The following is a 25561-nucleotide window of genomic DNA, read 5'->3' on the forward strand; positions in this document are numbered from 1 at the left end:
TTTTTAACTTTTTCGAGTAACACACCCCTCTGATTAGCTGTTGAAGGTATGGGTCACCTATCCTAAAATACACACACACACACACAGACACACACACACACACACACACACACACACGTTGCACACAATTTCATGGGATTGGTGGACTTCCTAAAGTTCATCCTCAGATCTCGGGTTATGTCCAAGACTTCCCTGGAGTCAGGGGAACGCCCTTGAGGACATTTTAGTATCACCCTCTCCGTCATCACAGGGACTAGGACTTGATAAAAGGAGGTTTATTGGACTGAAGATACCCACATTCGCCAGCTCGCAACAGGCCCTTCTGAGCTCTCCCCTCCCCCACGCCCGTGTCGCGCAGGTGCGAAAACCTAAAGGGCCACCCGGCAGCGACGGCTCTGGAAGGAGTTGGGGGGGATGGGACCCTGGGAGGGGCGGAGGCGGGGGTGGGGGCCTTCCCGAGGTTGCTTGGTGACCAAGGTCTCCGCCCAGGCTGTTCCATTTCCTCAAGAGGGGGCGGCGCGGGCCAGACCGTTGCTGATGGACCTCCCAGCGCGGCCCTCTTCCGGCTTCCTCTCCCTCTGCCGGGCGGTGGCCAGGTCCGTGACGTCACAGGAGGCGGGGCCAGCGCTGCTGCCGGGTGCTGGAGGCGCCATTGGAGCCGGCTTGGCTTGCGAGCTCCGCTGAGGAGCCGGAGCTTGGGCCAGTGTTACAACCGCGACCGCTCTTGGTCCCTGGCCCGACAGCGGCATGGCGTGCGGGGCGACGTTGAAGCGGCCCATGGAGTTCGAGGCGGCGCTGCTGAGCCCGGGTTCCCCGAAGCGGCGGCGCTGCGCCCCTCTGCCCGGCCCCACTCCGGGCCTCAGGCCCCCGGACGCCGAGCCGCCGCCGCTCCAGATGCAGACCCCACCGCCGACTCTGCAGCAGCCCGCCCCTCCCGGCAGCGAGCGACGCCTTCCAACCCCGGGTAACCGACGCTGCGGGCTTGGCAGGAAGCCAGGCCCTGGCATTTTTTGAGGGGGGTGGGGGGAAGGGTTATGGACACTAGGCTAATTCACCCCTAGACCCCTTCTTTGCCCGGAGAAAAGGGAACTAGGGTGCCGCTAGGCCTGGTCGTTTCCGGGGATGGGAGACATCCGGGAGGGGTAGTGGGGCCACAGTGTCGGTTTTCGGTGTTCCTGGGTCTGGAGAGCCTAGAGGGGTGGGCAGCATGAGGAAGATGGGAATATCCCCGGTGGCTCCGGGCCCTCCCAGTCCCCCCAGCGCCTCCTGCCTCCGCTGTCTTCACTGAGCAGCCCTGCAGATCCGGTGGGCCATGGAAAATTGGATTCTACTCACGAACCCGGCCTTGAGGGTGGGGGTGGGGGGCTGGTTACTGGGTAGGGGCCTGAGTGTGCCGTTCAGCACTGTCCTGTAGCTGCAGGGAGACCTGATTTCCAGAAGTCTTTAGAGACCGGAGGCCGCCGCAGAAGTCAAGGAATCCAATTTCAACCCGATTAATTCTAAGGGACTGGCCATGTTTTATTGTATGGCTATTGTCTTGTACCATACATGGCTTGAAATCGGTAGGTCGTTAGCTAGAATTTGAGAATCCTTAAACATACAGAGGCTCCGGAAGCAGGAATTCAACCATACGTAGCAGAGAGTCTCCCTTTCAATAGGGGATTCCACTTTGGCCAAGGAAAGGGGAGAGCTGGTGTGATAATAAAGTTAAAAAACAAAAACAAAAAAAAACCCCTAACCATTGTGGAGTTGTTGAGGGGAAAGTGCATCAGAATTAATATTTAGCAGTTTTAAGGGCTCCCGGAAATGGGGGGAGTCTCAAAACTGGACTTTGGCAAGTCATTTCTTTGTGTGTGTTTTTTCTATTTTTCAAACGTAAGCAAAACATTGGGATTGCCTTAAAATCATTGTTTCCTCACCCCTTTTTAGTCACCCCTGTTTTTAGGCTTTATTTCCTCCTTTGCAAATCCACAATGCAGTTTTCAGGCCTTCATCCTCTGTAACCAAGATTCTTGCAGTTGCCAGCCAGGCTCTCCCAGACACTACTATATCCTTACTCATGTTCACCTCTTCTTTATGCTGGCAGTGAAAGGATATATCAACTATAATCATATCTTACCTATCCAGCCTTTATACATTTCTTTTCCAAACTATGCCTTTGCTCTTTTCCGCCAGACCTTCTTGACTGCGTGTATCCTTACCTTCTACTGTCATGTTTTTACCCCTTCTGTTTGCTAATTCAAATAGTCATTTCCTTAGGTCTCCCATCTATTATCTGACTAACCCTGCCCCATAAGGCGAACTCTTTTTGACTTTAAATTCCCTGACCACTTAATGTTGCAAAAAGCCTTATGTACTGAATAAGAATGTTTGCAAAAGTTCTTTGTAAAGAGCCCTTCAAAAGCAAAGGGTGTGGATGCCCACTTAAAGTGATGTTTTTTTTACTCTTTCACTGCTCCTACAGATATACAAGGGTAGTCACATAATCTTTCTGGGTCTCTCCTTTTCTGCAAAATAGAATTAATACTTACCCTGTCTACCTTGATGAATATTATGAAGATGTTTTTATTTCTTCCAATACTACCCTCTAGACTAATTCTATTGTAATTCACATTACAGCAAATGATTGATAAATGATTGTTGAATGTATTTGGAAACCTTAATATGGCAGAATGCTATGATGGGGTCATAATATTTTTTATCTTAAATTTTATTTTTTGCATAAATTATGCAAATTGGCTTCATGGTCATTTTATGTTAAAATATTTTTAAAATATTCATTTGTAAACATTGATCAGTTATGTTTCTTAATGCTTATTGGAATATGGTTCTGTCATGAAAGAAAGTATGAATAATTCATTATTTGCTCTGACTTAAGTGAAAGATGCCTTCTGGATTAAAAAGGAAGAATGGGGAAGGAAATATTAGTTGCTATACAAATAGAAAGAATAAAGCCAACTAATAGAAAAGTGAATTTAAAAATCAGTGAATTCACTTTGTAACACCTTAGTTGTTACCTCAAGGGTTGTAAAGTTCTCTTGCAAATGGTCAAGAAACTATGTTTTACAAACTTCACTTAAAAAAAAGATATGTGTCATAGCACTTTTTGTGGAAAGGGCCTATAGAATTAAGCCTTTTATTACTTAAATGAGTGAGGTGGATACACCAGGTGTGGAAGGTGGTTGCTGACCTCAGGGAGATGTGTGTAAACATGGAGTCTGGATGCAAAGCAATTAATTGATCATGACTTGAGGGTTGGGGAGTAACTTCTAGATCGAGGTAGCATTTTAGATCGGTCTTAAATAATGTTGGAGGGAGAGATACAGCCCCATTGCAAGTAAAGCAAAACTGCTTGAGCAAAGGCCAGAAAACCTGCAAATGAAGAATATTTTAATGCAACTGGGGTGTAGTGGTTGATGGAACTGGAAAAATGGCTTAGTCAGATATAACCTGAAAGTAAAACCTCAAATAATAATGGAAGGAAAGATTAAAATTATTATTCACTGTTAAAAAGAAATTTGCTTTTTAAAAAATTCCTTTTCCTGTTCTGTTTTATGTGGCCTTCTTGGGAAGAAAATCACATCTACTTCCTTATTTTCCTCTGGTGCATACCACGTTTAGATTCTGAGACTTTCTAGTCCTTCTACCAGCCTCAAAGTTGTATCTTTCCATTTGATCGCTTTGCCGTACAGGAGGCGGTTAGAGGTTTATCAAAGACCTTCTGTTCTCATGAGCATTGTCCTCATACTTGTCCTTTCTTGTTTCAAGTCTTTGCCGTTCCTTACAACCTTGCATTTAATCTGGCAAGTATGTGATTGGAGAATAATGCATGTTAAAGATGAAGCAAAGACTTCATACATTCTGCGATCTGAAATATGAATTTCATAGCCTTCTTAGAGGAAAGCTTTGCTAAACTACAACATGTAGTTCCAAGTGTTTTGGTTGAGTGTTTCAGAATTTAGCTATGTGTGGAGCTACTTTGAGTTCATGTCAGTTTCTGAGCTGTACCGTCACTTGTTACGGCATTATTAATATTTTTTACTTTGATTCTCATAACTTTATTGGGCAGGCATTTAACATTTATGCTGAAGAACTATGCTAAAGATCCTGAATGACTTCTCAAGGTCATAGTCACACAGCTGGGAAGAAGCAAAATGGCATTGTTAACACTTCCCCCTCATTAAAAATAGCTATAGCAAAGCGTATATTAGAATAATGTGGGTGGGGGGGTGATAAAATTTTTTGGTTTTTGTTTTTGATAAGGAGGCTTTATTATCTGGAAAGTGAATACATATACTACCACAGAAATACAAAACTTGAAAACCACATCCTTCCAGATTCTATGATGTCTCTGGAGTGCACTTCAAAGTGGTTAGTGATTTGTGTGTCCTAGACTCCTCTTAATAGTGTTAAATTCGGTTTGTGATTACCTTGACTTAAAATAGTAATCTGAATTCTATCAAATATTGCCTCATACGATCAGAAAATTCTTTCCTAAATCTGATCAATTCCAAGCAATAAATCTCGAATCTCCCCCTGGCTATGAACAGAATAGTTTCTGCTTTTCTCTTCCCTAAAGATTTTGAGTCCCAAACAGGACAAGAGCTTCACTGTTAGAAGGCCTTGGGTGGTAAGAGACTTACTCCTGATACATTAGTTTGTAAAATTGTGCAACTTAAAGGAGATAAAAAATAGCTCCCTATAAAGGAAGGACTTCTTTTTCCTCTGTAAGTTGTACTAGTTAATCCTACAGCAAACAGCAGATCTGGTCTTCATTGTTAAAGAAATCAAGGAAAGGGAACTGTCTGGGTGACTTATGCCAAAATAGCTGCTATTCTGTGTATTGTTGAAATAGCAACAATAGGAAGGCACACTTTGGGGTTATAGGAGGGGTGCTTTATTTGATATAAACACTTCTCGTTAATTATAATATGAGAGGAGGGACAAGAAGTTTGAAGAATTGACACAATAAAGTGAAAGCTCAAATGTGTTTCTGTTTTATTTAGAGCAAATTTTTCAGAACATAAAACAAGAATATAGTCGTTATCAGAGGTGGAGACATTTAGAAGTTGTTCTTAATCAGAATGAAGCCTGTCCTTCGGAAAGTCAGTCTCACTCCTCAGCACTCACAGCACCTAGTTCTCCAGGTAAGCATGCTTTAGTTTGCACAATCCATTTAAGAGTTTGTAAATGGTACGTAAAATGATGGTTTCCTAATCTGGAATTGATTTTGTCTAAAGTAATAAAGTTGGTAAAGTATATGCGTTATATTACTACTTATAAATACTTTTTTAAAACCATGGAGTCATGAAGTTGAAAAAGATCTTAAATTGATTTGACTGGGCTTCTATCCACCCAATGCAACAGCACCCTCTATAACTGCAGTCTCATACCATAGCCACTAGCCACATGTGGCTATTTAATTTTAAATTCATTAACATTTAATAACATTTTACCATTTAGTTTCTCAGATGCAGTAGCCACATTTCAAATGCTTACTAGCTACATGTAGTTGTGGTATTGGCACAACTATAGGACATTTCTGTCATGGCAGAAAGTCGTGTGACAGCCTTGCTCTATAACATTGACAGGTGGTTAGAGAGAATGTGCTCAAAAATAGAATCTCAGGGTTGGAGTGAATCTTCATGGTCACATAGTTCAGCCACCAACCAGTCTTGCCTGCCATGTCCCTGCAAATAGTCAACAGGCCATTGCTCGAAATTTTCCGGAGGTGGTGATCTGTCTCCTTTAACAGTAGAGGAGTTTATTTCCTCACAAAGTATTCTACTTCTAAGTATGAAAAATGACCTTGATTAAAAATTATCTCTATAGAACACAAATTGGTGTTGGCTCCGAGCTCGAGGGAGGGGGCAATGGGGAGAAAAGTCTTAAAGGGTAAGGGGTGTTACTTTGGAGTAGTAGAAATTTTTTGAAACTAGATAGAGATGGTGGTTGTACAACATTGTGACTATACTAAATGCTACTGAATTATTCACTTTAAAATGGCTCCTTTTATGTAAATTGCACCAAATAATTTTTTTTAAATTGTCTTCTTAGAACACAAAGGTTTTGGCTCTGAACCAGCACCCTTTCTAATTGTTCTTGCACATACATGAGTGATAGAGCTTTCAGTGGTTGTAGCTAGTGAGTCTCTCAATTTTCTCTCGAGATTTTAGTAATAATTTTGAAGTAATATAATATGTTATGGGTAGAGAAACAATTAAAAATTTAACTGGCCAGATGTTTTGGTCAGGTTTCATTGTAGAGAAAAAAATGTGGTTTAAGCAAAAAAATGATTTGTTTCAGGGTATTAAATGGTTTATAGACTAAGAGAGCCAAAAAAAAAAAAAAAAGATACCAGGCTAAGCTTTGAAGAGCAACTCAGAACTGAGCTACCAATGGAACTACTGCTTTTATCATAATCAGGAAGTCGATTTCCATGTTTTCTGGCATTCCAGTGGATATTTTGGTTCCTAGCTACTATCTTACGAACGTTTTCCTCTTGGCATATATTCAAAAGGGATCAAAGGAGAGATGTCGTGCTCAATTGTCTCCTTCTTTCATACTTCCATGACCTTGCTAACAGTTTTTTATATTGGGCAAATCACTTGGTCTCCTAACTGTTAAACTTCTAACCTTATCAGAATCACCTCTGAAACTTAAAAGACACCCAAGCCCTACCACAGAATTAAATCAGAATGTGTATCTTTTTGTTGTTGTTACTTCCTCAGATAATTATGACACACCATCTTGGTTAAAAATAGGTCTCTGTGGTCTCCAAGGATCTGGTGGATTCATGCTGTGACTTTACTTTCCCTAATCCAGACTAGAGGCTTTATATCAGCTTGAAACTACTTGTTCTTGACCTTTGCCAAAGGAGCATTGAGTATGAGCTCGGATTGTTATGGCATCAGAACTGTTTTTCTGTATGCAGATCAGCTAGCATATCTGGATACATGTTCCTCCTATTTCGCAATTTACCTTTGTCCTTGCTTTGTAAAACAAATATCAAAAACTCAGAATTATTTTTAAATATTCCAGGTGAAGTAGTGAAAAACATTTTTCTAAACTATTTTTATATCGTAGGACTGTTTGCATAAAGTTATTAATTCTGAACCTTAGAACTAGAATTTATTAGGTATACTCGATTTGTCTTTTGGCCAGGTTCCTCCTGGATGAAGAAGGACCAGCCCACCTTTACTCTCCGACAAGTTGGAATAATATGTGAGCGTCTCTTAAAAGACTATGAAGATAAAATTCGGGAGGAGTATGAGCAAATCCTCAATACCAAACTAGCAGGTAGGCTGAGGCAGTCACTATGCCATTATTAGTTAATATGGTTCAATAAAGATTAACCCCAGTTAAGTAAATGGTAACTTAGGAGTAGGACATCATCCAAGAAGGTTCAGTGAGTTATGAGTATTAAGTTACTCCCTTTGGTGATTCTGAACATTTCATATATATTTTACATGGAAGGACTTTTCGTTTACATTTCTGAAACACAATAAAGCAAGCTTTTCTTTTGAGAATTTTCCGTGTGAATGAAGGCATTAAGTAGGTTAGTTGGTCTAGGTGGCCTGTAAACAAGTGGTTGGGATAATGCTAACATCAACAGGTGGTTGGGAAGAGTGTTGTATAGTCATATAGTCAACATAATCAGACTTCACTGTGGGTGTGGGAAGTCAGGCATCCTGTGATTTGGAGGTACATTAAAGTTTGGAAAGCAGAGCTCAGGAGAGGACAGAGTGATTAATGATGGCAACAAGTTCGTGCCTTTTGTGGAAAGGGATCTGAATCAGGACTAGATAGTACCTGTTTAGTGAAAGATAGTGATACTGTGATCAGAGGGGTTTTAGGCAACAACTTCTTCCTGTAACAGTGTTGTTTCCTAATCTGGTGACTCACACCACATGGTTCCTCAGAAATTATAATAGGTCTGCTTTAAGTTGAGAACTGTTTGTTTAACAACAAAGTTAAATGGATTTCTTTATAGTAGAACTTCTTTGATCCTTTAGTATAGTAATAATGTGTATTATAAGAAGAAACGCGACTATATCATTCCCCTCCCCTACCCCCGTCCCAAAATTTTCACACCAGCTGGCTCTGTCACTTCTGTGTTCACAGATGTCAGACAACTTATATTTCTACTGAGTTTGTCTTTAGAAGGTGCTTCTGTGGAACTCTATAGTTAGGTAGTAGGGAATTTTTCTTAGCTTTCTAGTCATCCCCCTCTTTTACTCAGTATGTATGTTGAAATTTATAGCAAGGATAGAGTACAGAAAAGAGCTTCAAGCTTCATGTCCTATAGGAGGTCGCCTAAAATTTGCTGGCTTATGGTAGTGAGCATACCTGTCTGTCTTGGGAAGCCATTAGTAGGGGATAGAGTTACAGCAGGGGAGAGATTATTAAGAAAATGTTATGTTATAGATGATCAGTGACCAAATCTAGGAGCCAGAGATTTTGCTCTAGGATCTTAAGAGGAAGTAACAAAAACAGAGTGACTATTAAAAGGAGGGCCTGAGAATGGATGATTTAAACTGGGAAGCCAAATGTGGTCCTGACATTTGATTCTTGGAAAACTGGGGGAGAGTTTCTGGGGATAGTATATACTGTCTTTCCCCTCAACAGAACAATATGAATCTTTTGTGAAATTCACACATGATCAGATTATGCGACGATATGGGACAAGGCCCACAAGCTGTAAGTATTGCGAAGTTTTTCTTTGAATTTCCCAACTTCCAAGAGCAAAATTTTGAAACTGAGTACCTTGCCTGCTGGGAGCAAAAAAGTCCCTGTGAAGTAAAATAATAGCTAGCATTTAAAGAATACTTAACGTGCCCAGCACTGTGCTAAGCCCTTTAAATCCTCACGAAGTTTATTTCATCCACTTGCTCACCTCATCCACACAGAGAGCTCTCTGGACACTGAACCTGTGAAAAGATAGCCTTAAAGAATTTAATAATTTGTCCAAGCCAGTGGTTCAGCCTGGGTTGAAATCTAGGTAGACTGACTCGAGTGCCAATTTGTTTATTACCTGTCTTTTCCCCAGAAAGGTAGTTTCAATTGTTACTTTATGAAAGTTGATTCCTTAGGCTAACTGGCCAAGTATGTGTTCAGAATTTCTTAATTCTAAATATCTTGCAACTATCAGTTGCTCAAAACATAAATTATAAATAGCTATATATCTGAACTGAACCGTAGTCAGATTTCTTAAATTCTTGAGAATTTAGCACCTTTTAAATGGTGACTCATATTCTCCATGCAGTTTATCATATTTACTATTAGTTAATATTTAAAAAGTATAATACTATATACTTTAATATTCTTACACTCTTTTGTTTTTTTATTCCTAATTTATAGATGTGTCCTGAAGCTTTCTTGCATATCTGGGTACCAGGTTTGACCTCAAGAGATGGCTGCTGTACACTTTTTGCAACTGGTTTGATATCACATTTCAGCTCCAACTTTGCATCCTGAGAACACTTAAACGTTTCTGCAGGTCCATTTTATACAACTTGAAAGACCGTAAAACTTTCTGGTTGCCACAAGCATATCTTTCTTTTCTGCTCATCCAATAAACGGTTTTGCCCTACTGTGATAGATTTTCCAAACATAATATCTGGAGCAGCAGTTTAGCAAAATATGCCCCCAGTGGCATGCAACATACGGAGTTTCCCCAAGCACAGTTCTGTAAGAAGTGTGTGTGAGAGTGTGTGTATATGTGTGTATGTGTATTTTAAGTTATTATTTGTATTGTGCAAATTTTTTTGATCTTGGGGATCCTGGCTGTGAATTTGATGCACGACAATTATGGTTAAAAACATTTGCTTGGTCTACAGAAGATCATTAATGTTTTGTGACCATATAAGTTGTAACCATGGGTTGTTTTATGTGTAGGTATTACTGTTAAATACAGGGACTGTATCCAGGCACAGAATATGAATCATAAGTTAGGATGGACATTAGATGTGATTATAATGATATAGCAAAGGTCTGTGGTTCTAGGTCTACAAATGCACGGTGAGGAATTAGAACAAACCAGAGACGCACCATTTGATACAAGGACTCTGCCTAGCCGTGTTAGAAAAATACTTTGACTCCAAGCCTTAAAATACCCACATGGAGTCTGTGCTCACCTCATTCACACAAAGAGCTCCCTGGACACTGAACGTCTGAAAAGAAAAAGTCTCCCCTGGAGCAGGAGCATCAGGGCTCGCTTGGGGAGCATCACACAGGTGAGCACGGGGCTGGGCCAGACCCCACGGCGCTGCTACGTGGGAGGAGCCGCTTCACCTTTCTGTCGGTTACACGTAGATTGGATCCTTTGGTCAGCTTCCCCCAAATTATTTTGAGAGGTGCCCATGTTCAACTGCTTGATCTTTGTTTTGGCAACCCCTGCCCGAAATTGCTTACAGACTGCTCTTCACCTTGTTGCCAAGGCTGAGGAACAGAAAGTAGCCTCTGTTTTGAGGAGGTGGAAGTTAAGTATACATTTATTTTTTACTGTGACTTGTTCAGGACCACATTTTACAAAATGCCTTGTTTCATTTATTATTGTTTCTGGAAAGGAAAATTCTAATAAAATTGTTTTAGTTTAAATATAGAATAGTGGTTTTTTTTTAAATTAGGGCTTATTTTGAAAAATTCTGAGGTTAATTCAAATGTATGCCAATACCTTCCAAAGTAAGGTAATATTCAGAGACAGTTCTGATCAGATGGCTTAGAGAAATTTCTGGAATATTCACATTGGAAGATTCCTTATTAATGAATGTCTTTGACTTAAATCTAACCAAAAACTGCAATGTTATTCTTTGTACATTTTCATTATATAGTGTTAACAAGCTTAGTTGCAAACAAATAAAATACTTAAGCTATTTGTTTACCTTGCCTTCTTAATACTGTGATAATATTTATTAATTAAAATAATTTATGTGAGGCTGCTGTAACCATTTTCCCAGTTCAACATTACATTTGAGAGTTACAGACTTTTTTTTAAGCCCAGCAGTCATCTTTTGATAATTAAAGAATTATTTTACCTCCTATTTGAAGGGCAATTTGTTTCATCTCTTCTTTTTCCAGGGTAGTCACTTGTTCCTGGAAGAGGAGCATAGCAGTGGCAGTGATGGGAGTGGCCTTACAGTGGGATAGTCACACCAAAACTTTTGAAGGGGCCATCAAAAGTCCTGAAGGATGGACCAGGAATAGGGAATACTGCCTCACTGAAGTCTTCTTGTTACAGGATCAGTGTGACGTGCTCACTCACTATTGCAAGTGTTAGCCCCATCTGCTCAGTGGCTTCTGACTGGGAAGTAGAGTAAGTTTATGTAAGAACAATGACAGGCTGTCGTATCATGATATGGTTGCCCTTTGGGACCACAGGGTAAGACCACACCACCATGGCTGGGTGTTGGGATCTCTTCCAAATGGGCTAGGCATGTTTGTTTAGTGTTTTATCCAGAAAAGATGGTTCCTAGGATAGGTAACGGGGACCTGTAAGGTAGGCCTTCCTTAGACTGGCAAAAGGAGTTTTTCCCTAGATCTTGATTTCTAGGGCTTGAATTTAGGGACATTCCCAGATGGGGAAGTGTCTTTGTCCCATGGAGATAGGTTAAGGCCCAGGGAAGAAGTCAACCTACAGAGACCAATAACGGATGGGCCAGGACCTGTGGTCTCAGAACAGCCATATTTAGTGAGCTAGTTAAATTATTTTCTCTCATCTTAATTTTATTTATCCGTTTTATTGGTAAAGTCTTAAGCTTAAGGGAAATGAAAGAAGTAAGTAAGTGTCCTTGCTTAGGTCAGAGGAGTACAGACAGCGGTGAGTGTTAAGAGCTCTCCAAGGAGAAGAACATCAGGGATATAAGCACTTGGGCCAGCTTCCACACATGGTGAATCTTTTCTGCTCATTAGGGAGTATTGGTTGGCTAGTATCATAGTTAAAGGAATGGCTTTTGGATGTTTGTAGCCCTAGATTTAGTCTGCTCTGCCACTAGTTTGCTATGTGAGCCTTGCCAAGTAACTGAACTTTCTGAGCCATAATTTTCTTATTTGTAAAACGAGGGTAATTGGTTTTGTTTTCAAATGCAAGTTTAAATAGTCCATGTAAAGAAAATATTTAGCACCGCTTGGGACATAAAATACGCACCTGAAAATGTTACAGCAAGTTTCTTTACAGTGGTCTTCATCAGCTCTAAAGACCAAAATCTTCCTATCTGCAGCAGTGATTCTCAACTTGACAGTATGAAGGAGCCCCTTGTTAATGTCAGAATTTCACGTTCTCTTATTAGAATTTGTACTTTTAAGTGTTTGACTAAGGAAACAATAAAAGATGAATGACACGTTAATTCAGTGGTGCCTTTCAGTGGATCTGTATTTTGTTACTCACTATATCGGGGGTCAGCAAACTTTTTTACAAAAAAAATTATTTACAAAAAACTTTTCGTAAATAAAGTTTTATTTGAACACAGCCACACCTATTAGTTTGCATGTGGCTGCTTTCACACTGCAACTCCAGAGACAGAGACAATATGGGTCACAGAGTTGAAAATACTGACTCTGACCATTTATAGAAAAGTTTGTGGGCTCTGCATTGTAGCATTGATAAGCATTTGGGAAAGCTCACAAACAAGGCCAGCTAGGGGCATCATGAATTGGTAGACACATACCCTAATTTAACATTTCTGGGAGAGTTACGCCTCAGGTTGTGGTATAATGAAAAAAAATCCTCTGCTTACAAATGAAAACAGCCAAAGTGAGGTCTTACAGAAAAAGATAATGAACTTTTTAGAGGCGACTCTTGCCTTTAAAACAGCTTCAGAGAGTGCTACAGTCATCTATAGCTACAGTTGAACTGGACCTTGGATAAGGTTGACACCTTCAGGAAGAAAGGAGCAGGTTTACCTAGGGAAAGATCTCCAGCTACCCACCCCAGACCATACTTTAAAATAAATCAAGTAGCACTTCATTGGAGGGAGGATGTGATAACTTTGTCTAGAATTTCAAGACCTGAAGTCTTAATGGATCTCTTGTTTTTACTGATTGTTGTTTATAGTGTCTTGTCTCTATGCGAGGTTATCTGGGAGCTGGATAGTATATTTGAAAAAGTATTTGTAGAAATAAACAGGACTAGGATGAGGCTTCTACTTCTAGGAAGGATTTCTTATTACCTGGGCCTGGGACTATTACCAAATCTCCTTAATTCAGATTGAAGGCTGGAGGTTCCCTGGACCATCCAGATGACACACAACCAGGTATCAAATCCACATGAGGATTGGGTTTACTTTTGTTTCACCCATATCTTGAAAGTGTAATACTTAGGAATCCTGACTTTAAGGTGTCTGTCTGGGTTCTCACCTAAATTTTGGCTCAGTAATTCCTCATTACCTAGTGAGACTTTTTGTGCTTTTATATTTCCACTGCTTTTTAGTTAGCCTTAGCATTTAGCAGTACATTGATCCAAATTTGCTGATGCTCAATTTCTAGAAGTGAAAGTTCCTATGTACTTTTTGCTCATTGGAGCTTTGGTCAGTGAAGGCTGTTAACCTGGCTTGATACTCAGTAGTCCTTCGTGGGTTTTTTGTTTGTTTGTTTTTAACAGGACTTTATTGAGGAACAGTGTGTACTTCCAGGACTTTTTTCCAAGTCAAGTTGTTGTCCTTTCAATCTTAGTTGTGGAGGGTGCAGCTCAGCTCCAGGTCCAGTTGACATTGCTAGTTGCAGGGGCACAGCCCACCATCCCTTGCGGGAGTTGAACCAGCAACCTTGTGGTTGAGAGGACGTGCTCCAACCAACTGAGCCATCTGGGAGGCAGCTCAGCTCAAGGTGCCGTGTTCAATCTTAGTTGCAGGGGGTGCTGCCCACTATCTCTTGCGGGACTCGAGGAATCGAATGGGCAAACCTTGTGGTTGAGAGCCAGCGCTCCAACCAACTGAGCCATCCGGGAGGCAGCTCAGCTCAAGGTGCCGTGTTCAATCTTAGTTGCAGGGGGCGCTGCCCACCATCCCTTGCGGGACTTGAGGAGTTGAACTGGCAACCTTGTGGTTGAGAGCCCCCTGGCCCATGTGGGAATTGAACCAGCAGCCTTCGGAGTTAGGAGCATGGAGCTCTAACCGCCTGAGCCACCGGGCTGGCCCCCTAGTCCTTCGTTTTAATGGGAGCTCAGTTGGGAAAAATATGTTCATACTGGCTTTGAGTGTTTTTCAGTCATTCAAGCATTACTGTTTTGATTTGTGGAGGACAGATACTTGAGTTTTAAAAGCCTGACAAGTTCTATAAGTACCCCTAGTCTGTTCTGTGTCATGTTCCCAGTACCTGACTTGGAATTAAATACTTGGTCAGTTGGATTTTGACCCCTGAGAAAAGGGGCCTCAGTCTAACAAGGAATATATAAGCAGGCAAGGTAAAAGTCTCTAAGTGTGTGAATGGTACTGGTCATGGACCAAGGGAAAGAGGTGGTTCTAACGAGCCATAGTTAGTGATCAGGGAAGGCTTCATTCAGGGAGGTAGAGCTGAAGTGAAGTTTCAAAGGATGGATAGGGCTCTGGCCAAGGTAGGAACTGGGGCTTCACATGAGCAAAGTCTGGGTAGTGGCAAATCATGGTGTGCAGGGCTGACATTCTTGTTTAGCCAGAGTAGAAAACTCATGTATCTATCCTGGAAACAGAACTTGAAACTAGTTAGTAGGGGCTAGATAATGAAGGGCATTGACTGCTAGGAATTTGGCCCTTTGTGGAAATCTGGACAGTTTTGGGTAAACTAATGCAGGGGTAAGTACAGGACAAAAGGGCAAGTACCAAACTGGAGACAAGTTGACCAGTAAAGAGCTGTTTTGTCCAGCCTGTACATTGATTGGAAAGGATGATTAAACATGGCCCTGGCTAAGAAGAGCATGGCCATTGAATCTTTCTAGTCTCAGCTTCCCTCTTCCCATAGGCACACTTTCAAAGATTCTTTTTCTTTTGATTTGGTTTGTCTTTGCCAATTCAACCCATCACTTTTCATGGTGCTCCTATTGTTCCTCTGCCTGGAATTAAATCCTTTGTCCCTTCAAGGCAGAGTTACGTATTCATTTGATAAATGTTTATTGAGACATACTATTTGCCACGTACTGTTCTGGGCTCTAGGACCATACCACTGAGCTGGACAGACAAGGTCCCTGCTCTTGTGGTACTTACAATCTTGTGAGGTAAGACAGGCAAACTAGTAAATAGGTTAATCCAAGATTTTAAAAAGTATTGCAAAAAAATGGTAATGATAGGGAGTAACTAGATGCCTAAATTGAATTGTAAGAAAGGTTTCTGAGGAGGTGCAGTGTTACACAGTACCTCATTTTATGCCTTTCTTAAAAAGCTGTGTAAAGCATTTATATGTCTATATGATTATTCCAGTATACTGAGCACTTAGTATAGTAGAAGATGATACTATACACAATACTTGAGCTACTATCTGTCTCTCTGTTGGTTCCTAAATGATGAGTGACTAAATGAATTATGTGGCTACTACTCCTTTTCCAGTCATCAGTGCACTACTTGAAACTCTTTCCCTTAACTCTCAGATCAAGTAATTTTAAGGCCTCTGCAAGTTGTCTAGCCAGGGTAAGAGAGATGCAGTCCTTACCCTAGAGAAGCTCACAGTCTATGGGCAGAAATGTGATAAAACTTGCTTTGATAAGTGTTCTGTGCATCTGGAGAATGAGCGAGCAGGGTGTTTCCTGGGGAAGGCTACTCAGCTGCCCTGGCAGGTTCCCTCCAGGTAGTTTAATTACCCTGATCTGTACTCAGGAAGACTGACTCACTAATAAAGCTATTGGCCTATAAAACCAGACTCCAATGTGTTAATGTATGAGAAATGTATCAGCTGCAGTAGACTGTCCCACTCGCCTTAACAGCATGTTCTCTTCATGTAACCATACCACTTGGGACACCTAATTAAAGTCAAGAGGCACCTCCACGTATCAGAATGAGGGGGGTTAACTGCTACTATGAGCCTGGCACAGCCTTCCTCCCCACTTCAGTTTGCTTCAGTGGTTCCTGGTTCTGTTGCATCTTCAACTTGACATTTCTCCACCTCCAAATGGCACTTTTTTTTCAGCAACTTTTTTTTTTTTTTTTTTTAAGATTTTATTGGGAAGGGGAACAGGACTTTATTGGGGAACAGTGTGTATTTCCAGGACTTTTGTGTGTGAGTGGGGTGGGGGAACAGTAGTGTGTTTTTCCCAGGACTCATCAGCTCCATCCAAGTCAAGTTGTCCTTTCAATCGTCAAGTTGTCGTCCTTTCAATCTTAGTTGTGGAGGGCGCAACTCAGGTCCAGTTGCCGTTGTTAGTTGCAGGGGATGCAGCCCACCATCCCTTGTGGGAGTCGATACGGCAACCCTGTGGTTGAGAGCCCGTGCTCCAACCAACTGAGCCATCCAGGAGCTCAAGGGCAGCTAATTGACTTTATTCTAGAAGTTTCAGAGGGCACAGCTCGCTTGCCCATGTGGGAATCGAACAGGCAGCCCTGTTGCCCAGAGCTCGGGCTCTAACCAACTGAGCCACCCATCTGCCCCCATATTCTTTTTTTAGTTTAAATGATCACTCTGGTTTCCATTACATTCTAGGCCTTGGGACGCATTACTTTTTCAGGTTACTTTGCTTATTGGCTTTGTTGCCTCTATCTTACAGCTCCAGGCTTGGGGATGAGGGTTGGGGGAAGTGTCCAAACTTACTGTCTTCCCCAAATGTGCTAGGATCCACAGGCTACCCAGTTTATTAAAATCTCTGTGGCAGTGGTATCAGATACAGGCCTAAAGTTCCCAGTGTGCTAAATTGTAGTAAGAGGTATGCAAACAAGGAAATCCTATAGGTCAAGGACAGAAGTCCCATGAATGGAGACCTAGGGGGACTTCAGACAGCCTGTGACTGTCCACAACTTGTGCTCATGCAGCCCTTGAGGCTAGTTTTCAGAGGGATGGGAATGGGGGCCTTCAGTTAGGTGATCCAGCCATCCTCTTGTGCTTTGAAGATGGAAAGATGGCTATTTGGAAAGAACAGCTCACCTAGTCAGGTTCCACCAGGTCTCGGGAGCGTCGGTTTTCTCGAATACAGAATGGAAGAAGTGACAGCTCAGCCTTGCCTCTTAGCGCATAAAGTCCTTTAATTTTGTTGTAAAATCATACTTCCACAAATCAAAGGATCTGCAAAGTAACAAAAAGGTAAACGGGGGTGGGAGGTACAGAGGGAACAACACGCCCTTAAGGTCGAGAAGTAAGCACAATCCCAGTGGGCCAATCCTAGTGTGTGCCCCCCCCCACCCGTAGTCACTATAGCAACGGCGCAGACTCAGTCTGGCATGGGTCTCTGGGAATTGTTGCCCACTATTTGCGGTAGAGAAAGACCTGTCCCCCACATCCGTCACGCCAGTGCTGACATGGGAGTCGACACATGATCGGTGTAGCAACAGTTAATATAATAGAAACTTACAGGGAGGGCGGGACTTCAAGAAAGCCCTAGTAAATGCCTGTGAAATTCGGGAAGCTTTAACCAGAAAATGTGATAAATAGTCCACGGATTAGACATTCACCTTGGAGACTGTGGGGAGGTGGCAGCGAGCTGGCGGGATCATTCCAGGCAGAAAAACTGGCACCTACAGAGTTTGGAAGCATGCGAGCAATTCTGGATGGCTGAGAACACACGGAGGTTAAGTAGGGGCTGGTAAGCAATGGGATCTAAGGATTCAGAAATGGGCAGAAATCAGATTATGAAGGGTCTTGAATTCCAAACCCAAGAACGTGGACCTTTTCTTGAATACACTGACACCTTACACACAACCTGAGCAGTATAAATGACCCCTTTCTTTGTGTTTTCCCTTGTTTTGTTTATCTTTGTGTGTTATCACTTCCCACAGCATTGTGTGTCTTCATCGCCAAGGGTCATGGAGTGTAATAAAAGCTGAGTGTTTTTGGAATGATCAGATTTGAGTTTTAGAAAAGCAACCCGCAGCAATAGAGTGGGTAAGAAGGGAGCAAGGCTGGATGTAAAAAGCCATCAGAGTTCAAAGTAAATTGCTTCCCCTACCTCCAATTTTCCTTCCATCCAAGGGTTGAAATTGGGCAGCTCAAAGGCCGTTGCCAATGTGGGTTTTGTTTGGCCAGCACTTTTCAAAAAATTAGTTGCCTCACATTTTAAAAGTGGGAGGTCTCACATTTAAACAATAACAAAAGATTTCTGGCTTCTTTTGAAAAGTCTGAAGATTTGACACTTTGGGGCCCTGATTCTGTCAATAGTAATAGTATGGAGCTGAGTAGCTGCTGCTGCCTTTGAGGACATATGCCCAGTTTATCACATTCCCCACCACTCCTTCCGTCCGTCAAACTGATGCCAAGTACCAGTTGCCATTTATCATGGTGCTTTTGTTTTCATTTCCTTATAGTGAGCTCTGTTTCGCCTTTGGAGGCATCTGAGTGGCCCATCTTTGTACTTACCTATCCTGCCTGGTATCTGAGGAGTGATAACAATGAAATCAGTATTTTAGGAAGATTAGTTAGTGCAAACCAGACTGAAGTGAGGAGCTGGGAGGCAGAAAGGAAATAAATTAGAAACTGTTGAAGGAATATTTGAGAGAACTTGGTCAGTAAATATTGGGTGAAAGATGAGGAAAAGGTAAAATACAACTTCACAGAGTTTCCTGCCTGAATGGCTGGGAAGATGGTACCTCCAACATAAGCAAGAAAGTGGGAGAAGTGCAAAGGGTGGTTGTGATCAATACCTTGCTACCTCTAGTGTTTTGTGGGCTAGGGCCTTGAGTTAGCAATTCCATAAGCCTCCAGAATTCTGCTGGACATGCATTAGATGCTCAGGAAATTCCAGTTGAACTGAAACTTATCAAAGGTGGGGTATATCTAACGGGGGGGAGGGGGGGGGAGAGAAAATTGGAATGCTTGAGTGAAATCAGTAAGTTGTGGGACCTTAGGAATACTCTTCAGAGTGGGTGATTCTGGGGCTTTGGGGGCAGTTAACCCCTTTGGGCCAAACCTATGCAGATAATTTGGCAGGCAAAAATGGAGATAGGGTGGAAATGGTGTCGTTCCCTGGGAAAAGAATTAAAAAATCAAACAGACTGGATGGCAGGACTTTTCTTGAAACAACAAGCTCTTGGTTGGGGCATTAGTCGGGATTTTGGACAGTGAGCCTGGGAAAGTTGGAAGGGTGGACTTCTCTAAACGTTTTTAAGAGCACATCACTTAAAAGGAAAATAAATTTTCATCCCAAACCTCAAATAAATATTTATTAAATACAACAGCAGTGATGTTATGCACTTTATAAACCACACAAAAAGTAGAAATTAAGATTGGATAAAAAATAGAAATATTCTAGTATTTTCTTCCCATATGCCCAGTGTGTATCGTCACACCCAATGGTGCGCGCGCGTACACACACACACACACACACACACACACACACACACACACACACACACACACACGGCCCCGCTGTAGTCAAAGGGAAGCACTGGAGGTGCTGAAACAGGAGGGGCACTTTAACCAATCCGCAAACTGTTGAAGCTGAGACATCAAAGTACCGCGACTGCCTCGTGCTTTCCACATTCCAGGAACCGTCTTGGTGCTTTACACATAACATTTAATCCCCAACGCAACCTTCCGCTGTAGGTACTATTATTATCTTTCAAAATCTTAAGATGAGGAAACTGAGGCACAGTGAGGTTAAACTTTCCCAGGGTCACACAGAAGTGGCGAAGCCATAATTTGAACCCACGCGGCGTGGGTCCACAGTCCATGAGATTAATAACCACTACTGGAGAGGCGGAGGGGACACTTTTTTCTCTCGTGTGGACTTGGTCACGTCCTTCACGAATCAAAGTTGTCGTGAGAGTGCTAGGTACAGTGCGAGGAGGCAACAGGAACTCACTAACGGCTGGGCCGCCTCTAACGCGGAGAAGAAGGTCAGTTTATCTACGGTCAATCCCTCCAGAGGTCAGCGCACACAGCCGCGCAAGCGCAGAACGATGGGTTTAGTTCCCTATGGTTTCCGGGGCGAGGCGGCAAAAGGAAGACCTACTCCCGGCGTCGCGCTGCAAGTGTCGCGCTGCGGGCGTCCTTTGCGGCAAGTCTCCGTGTCGCAAGCAGATCATCCAGTAGCGGAGCCAGCGAGGAGACTAGGGCACCGCGGCTGGACGGTAAGGCTTGCATTTGTCCGCGGGGCAGTGTAGCTTAAGGAGCTTCCTTCCGAGATTTCTCTAACAGATTTCCTCTTGGATTGCTGGGCGTCCGTTCTGCCTGGCCCGAACTCTGGGCGTGTCTTCCGTTTTCCCAGGCCGCTTTGCCCGCACAGCCAATGTCACCGAAGCCTGTAGCCCACACCTCTCTCGGTTCTCTTTCCAGGCTAATTTAGATTTCTGCCAGCCTAATGCTTTGGCCTTCTGTTACTTAACCTGAAGCCCACGCTCCTTAACCCGGCTTTCAAGGCCCTGCGTGATTTCGGCCCTGCCCACAGCTTCAGCTCATTTCGTTCTTCCCGACATGCACTCTGCGCTCCAGCCAAGTCTGGGTCATTGTCCCCCAGACGTACCCAGCACCTCCTGCTGTAACTCGTGCTGTGCCCTACTGGGCAAATACTTTGCCTACTGGGCAAATTTAACCCATCTTAAAAGGCATTTTCAAGTTTCCTGGGCAGAGTTGGTGTTTCCTCCTTTGAGCTCTTCAACCCCGTCGTGTTCCTTCCTTCGGGTTCCTAATTCGCTGTGTATCTTTAGTCTGGTACTTTGCAACTGCTTCTTTCTCCCCATTCCAGTGCCTGGAACGTTACTACTCAGTAAATGACTGAACGAATGATAGAAATTTTAAAAGTGAAATTTACCTGTAAATCTACCATTCATACGTAACTATTGGCATTTTTTGTGTGCTTCCTCCCAGTCTTTTGCAGTTTTTCTTTACTTTTGTAGTCCTTTTCTTCATGTGACATTAAAATATATATTATCCTTTTTTCCCAATATCTATCATATTCTACAAAGTAGGTACTGGAGTTAACTGTCCATTGTTGCACATTTAAGTTGTTTGAAATTAATTTTTTTCAATAATTACTGAATCCCTACCTGGTCCCTGCCCTCACATTGTTCAGTATGGGAGACATTCAAATAAACAGTCCATTACAGTGGAGCACAAAATACTCCTATGGGAAGTTAAGAATGATGTGCTAACATAGAGGAGGGATGACTTCTCAGGAGAGGTGTCATCTAAGTGATATGGATAGAAATATGTAAAGAAATGTTTCTGTGCTTATGCTATTTTTGTTCTTTTCAGTTATTTCTTCAGATCTGTCTCTAAGAATTTGTATTATTGAGTCAAAACATAAACATTCTTTTTGACTTTTGATAAAAATGACTTTATCAATATAGAGAGGATTTTTATGCATTGTTTTTAAGTTCTGGTTCTCTTTTCCTTGGGTTTTGTGAAAGCACAAAATTGTTCCTCTACCATAAACTGGAAGAATCTACCTAATGAAAAAGTTTGGTGAGAAGAAATTCGGAGAATAATGTAAAATACCTTTCTAGAGGGCTAATTTTAATCATCTCATTTTTTTCTTGGAAATTTCTTATTTGACTGCACTTTTATGACATTATCTTTCTGATTTTCCATTTCAGCCATGCCTTTCTTTGATATACAGAAAAGGCTGGGTGTTGACTTAGACCGCTGGATGACAATCCAGAGTGCTGAGCAGCCCCACAAGCTTTCATCTCGGTGCCATGCTTTTGAAAAAGAATGGATAGAATGTTCACATGGAATTGGTGTTATCCGCGCAGAGAAAGAGTGCAAGATAGAGTATGATGATTTTGTAGAATGTCTGCTCCGACAGAAAACGGTGAGGAAGTGATGGAGACGGGAGCTGAATTACTTCCTTATTTCTTTGGGGCTACTTTTCAGTGTTTTTAATTGGTCATTGGGCAGTGACTTGCCCAATGTGAATTGGCAAGACTTGTGGTAAAACACCTCTAAGTAGGTACCATGTCAAGGAAGTTAAATGCCTTTAGGTGTGAGGAGAACCTGTTGTTCCTGAGTGTTCTTCCTCATCTTCTCACATATTTTCCTTAGCATTGTACCTTGCTTTAGCCATCAGGTTAGAAATTACATATGTGTGTCTGTTTCTATTTTTGCAGTCGGCCATAAAGCAAAAAATATCAACCAGTCTGGGATGTTTGTCCTTGAAAATCTTTGGGTAAAAATCTTTCAGAGTCATGGAACCCTTTTGGGGGAGGATGTTAAAACCCTACAGGTCTATTTACATTGAACCTGATATAACAATCTTAGTTATTGACGAGATTAGATTGCTGTAGGCGAGTCTAACCAAAAATGTAAGGGGAAAAGAATGTTAAGAGCATGGTGTCTACCTCTTCAAGAGTTGAGTGAGTTGTCTAACATATGGGGCCCTATTCTCCCTTAGAGAAGACATTTTTCGGTGTGGGGTGTCGTTTTGCCTATTTCTCTGCACCAGATAAAACAAATAGAAATGTTTTTATTACTCCTAATTCCTTGGAGTTAAGGGAGACAATTTAGATTGTCAGTTAAATTTATCACAAAGTTATCTGTATCAAAATTAAATTTCTTATCTTTTAACATCTGCTCTTGGCATTTGAATAAAGTGAAGCCAAACTTGGAAGGAATGAGAGGGTGCCAGGTAATACTTTTATATTGATTGCTACAGGAAGATTGACCACTAAGTGAGTAATACAGTATAATGTATGTCATAGGACAAGTCAGTCATGGTTGGCCACCCACCACCTATTTAGTTCACAACATGTCTTAACTTCTCTTCTTGTGAGCCCGTTATTCCTTGCTCAGATTAAGACTTTACTCATAATGGAAAATTCACACCAAGAGGAGGCAGTGTGAACTTTGGATTGGGAGTTAGGAGAGCTGGCTTTTGATGCCAGTTCTGCCACTACTAGTTTTGCGACTTTGGGCAAATCACTTCTTTGTCTTGGTTTCCTTATTTGGAAATATTAAGGAGTTGCTCCAAGGTCATTTCCTCATCCTGTGAACTTACGAATAGAAATGTTACTGTTTTAGAGGTCACTCTAAATGACTAGATAATTCTCCATAGGTGAGGAAGCTAGTGAAATCGGGGAATTAGAATCAACCGCCACTCTAAATGCCTAGCATGTAATAATGTATTTATTTCTCACAACAATCCTGTGAGATGTTTTACTATTATTTTCCCCATATACAATTATTATAAAAACTTAAGGCAAGGAAAAATTAATGCCATTGCCTAAGGTCTTATAGCTAGTAAGTGGTGGAACTGGGATTTGAACCTGGCAATGCTGGCTCCAGAGCCTGTGCATATATACCTATAATGTAACACTAAGTGGTGATTAGTTGTAGTTTGGAGAAAGATTTGATATATGGTGTTGTGATATCTCAACCATGACTAGTCCTCTGTTGGAAAACTCTTTTATAGAGAAAGGTTAAGGATGCAGTCTTTTAAAAATAATAAATGTTTATGTTAGTATTTAGGATACCTGGAGTTTTTCTACCGAAGTTATATCCTAATTCTTTAAGGTTAATGGAATATTTAACTGAATACACTAGCTCTTCATATTTTTGTGAAAACTTAGTCTTTCACTAAAAAAATGTTCATTGAATCACCTATTATATCAGGAACTGTTCTAGGTATCAGAAGTATACCAGTAAGAAAAACAGCAAAAAGTTCCTGCCCTGATGGAATTTATATGGGTGCAGGGTGGGGTGCAGAAAATTAACAAACAGGTTAAAAAATAGTGTGTCAAATGCTGATAAGTGCAGTGGGGAAAAGCAACAGGAAAAGGATAGGAAGGACGGGGCGTGGGAGCTAAGTAGATGCTCTTTTAAACAGGGTGGTTAAAGAAGACGAGCGACAACACATTTGAGCAGAGACTTAAAGAAAGTGTGCCATGTGGCTATGAGGGAAGAATGTTCTGGGCAGAGGAAGCAGCAAGTGCAAAAGTCCCTGAGCTGGGGCAGAGAGAGCTAGGGGAAGGATGTTAAGACATAAAGTCAGAGAGGTAGGCCTTGTAAGTCCTTTTAAGGAGGGATTCCGTTTTTTCTCTCAGTAAGATGGGAAGCCATTGAGTTTTGAGCAGACGAATAATGCAGTGAGCATTACTAAGTATATTTTCTGTGTCACAGAATCCATGTGGATTATGGCTCTCAGTCTCCTTGTATCGTGGCTTTTATTTGCTGGGAATGTCCTTCCTGAGAAGTGGCAGAACTCAGGGCTCAACAGTGACTAGTAGCTGAGCACATAACAGGTCATTACTATGTTTCCCCGAAAATAAGACCTAGCCAGATAATCAGCTGTAATGCGTCTTTTGGAGCAAAAATTAATATAAGACCCGGTCTTATATTACATTATATTATATAAGACCGGGTCTTATAGTAAAATAAGACACATTAGAGTTTGTTGTCCGGCCACGTCTTATTTTCGGGGAAACAATGGTATTTCAGTGTGGTAAAAGAGACCTTACATTGGCTATTTCTGCTTCATTCATACCAGTGAACAGTCACGAGGAGTATATACGCTGTGAGATGATCTCAACTTTTAATATTTTCAAAGATTTTAGTATGCACAAGTATGCCTCTTAAAGGTTTTTAGCCTGTATCTTTTTGTTACTGTTTTTGTAAATACTTGTATTCCTATATATAATTGGAACATTTTAGTTATTACATTTCAAGGAGATACTATATACACCAGAAGTTTATTTGTTAAAAGCTTGGGAAGTGATTTCAAGTTAATTCTTTAAAGACGGGCTTCATCTCAGAGGCCCTCTAAGATGAAAAGCTTCTACAGTTTAAAAATGAAAGCGGTTTTCCTTCAGTTCCTCCAGCCCTCACTTTCTGGTGCATATCTCCCCCTAGTTAAAATACTTTTCTCCTTTGGCAGATGAAACGTCTTAGTGCCATCATGAGGCAGCGGGATAAGCTAATAAAGGAGGGGAAGTATACGCCTCCCCACCACCACCTGGGCAAGGAGGATCCCAGACCCTGAACAGAGGAGCTGCTGGCGGCTGGAGGCTGATTTCACGTCTGTTCTTCTCCACTGGAAAAGTAATGTACGGACAAACTCTTTGTGAAAGTGTCTGACAATAAAGGATTGTTCCATCCTATTTGTTCTATGTTCTCTTGGATCATGCTTTTCTGTGATGAGATTGCAACTTATTTTTTCAGTTTGGAAAAATGCCTGTACCTAAGCCTTAAAAATTAGCATCTAGGGAATAATAAGCAGCATTTGATGAATGCTTAATGTATATGAGGTGCTTTAAATATGGGAACTCATTTAAGAAGGTGCAGTATTTTTTAATGCTTTGGTTTTGGTTTATTTTCCATAAAACACAGACTTGGGCTGGGAGGGAGAGGCAGCAAAGAGAGTGGTTGTGTGTTTACTATAAGGTCTGTGAAATCGAAAGCTAAAAAATGCCAAGTTTGGGTAATTTAATTTTGAAGAAGCAATGCCATTGTTTCAATTTGCTATCTTATGTCTGGTATAATAGTACTTCTAGTTGATATGTTTAGAAACACTTTTTTAAAAGAA

General features: G+C 41.6%; 2 protein-coding genes across 4 annotated transcripts; both read left to right on the forward strand.

Annotated features, from left to right (window-relative positions):
• The first annotated feature begins 614 nt into the window (after positions 1-614).
• AKIRIN1 (akirin 1) lies at positions 615-12344 on the forward strand. Of its 3 annotated transcripts, XR_002136951.2 has the most exons (6): positions 615-964; positions 5007-5147; positions 7165-7299; positions 8629-8700; positions 9361-10235; positions 11080-12344. XR_002136951.2 is itself a non-coding variant. In XM_019726586.2 (5 exons), the coding sequence occupies exons 1-5, from the start codon at positions 748-750 to the stop codon at positions 9369-9371; spliced, it is 576 nt and encodes a 191-aa protein (XP_019582145.1). In that variant the 5' UTR covers positions 615-747; the 3' UTR covers positions 9372-10876. The 3 variants fall into 3 exon arrangements, 2 of the variants coding, with proteins under 2 accessions (XP_019582145.1, XP_074190526.1); XM_019726586.2 differs by lacking the exon at positions 11080-12344 and having other exon boundaries at positions 9361-10876; XM_074334425.1 differs by lacking the exons at positions 9361-10235; positions 11080-12344 and having other exon boundaries at positions 8629-8741.
• A 7673-nt stretch (positions 12345-20017) lies between these two features.
• Positions 20018-25136, forward strand: NDUFS5 (NADH:ubiquinone oxidoreductase subunit S5). The gene is made up of 3 exons (XM_019726587.2): positions 20018-20174; positions 21639-21856; positions 24914-25136. Exons 2-3 carry the CDS (start codon positions 21641-21643, stop codon positions 25016-25018), a joined length of 321 nt encoding a protein of 106 aa, XP_019582146.2. The 5' UTR covers positions 20018-20174; positions 21639-21640; the 3' UTR covers positions 25019-25136.
• Positions 25137-25561: the final 425 nt, after the last annotated feature.

Source organism: Rhinolophus sinicus, linkage group LG06 (genome assembly GCF_036562045.2).
Source record: "Rhinolophus sinicus isolate RSC01 linkage group LG06, ASM3656204v1, whole genome shotgun sequence".
Lineage (NCBI taxonomy): Eukaryota > Metazoa > Chordata > Mammalia > Chiroptera > Rhinolophidae > Rhinolophus > Rhinolophus sinicus.

Coding starts and splice junctions, on each gene's coding strand:
- AKIRIN1 (XM_074334425.1), top strand. CDS start 748: ATGGCGTGCGGGGCGACGTTGAAGCGGCCCATGGAGTTCGAGGCGGCG. Junction 965..5,006: donor GCGACGCCTTCCAACCCCGG/GTAACCGACGCT, acceptor TGTTTTATTTAG/AGCAAATTTTTCAGAACATA. Junction 5,148..7,164: donor CACAGCACCTAGTTCTCCAG/GTAAGCATGCTT, acceptor TCTTTTGGCCAG/GTTCCTCCTGGATGAAGAAG.
- NDUFS5 (XM_019726587.2), top strand. CDS start 21,641: ATGCCTTTCTTTGATATACAGAAAAGGCTGGGTGTTGACTTAGACCGC. Junction 21,857..24,913: donor GTCTGCTCCGACAGAAAACG/GTGAGGAAGTGA, acceptor CTCCTTTGGCAG/ATGAAACGTCTTAGTGCCAT.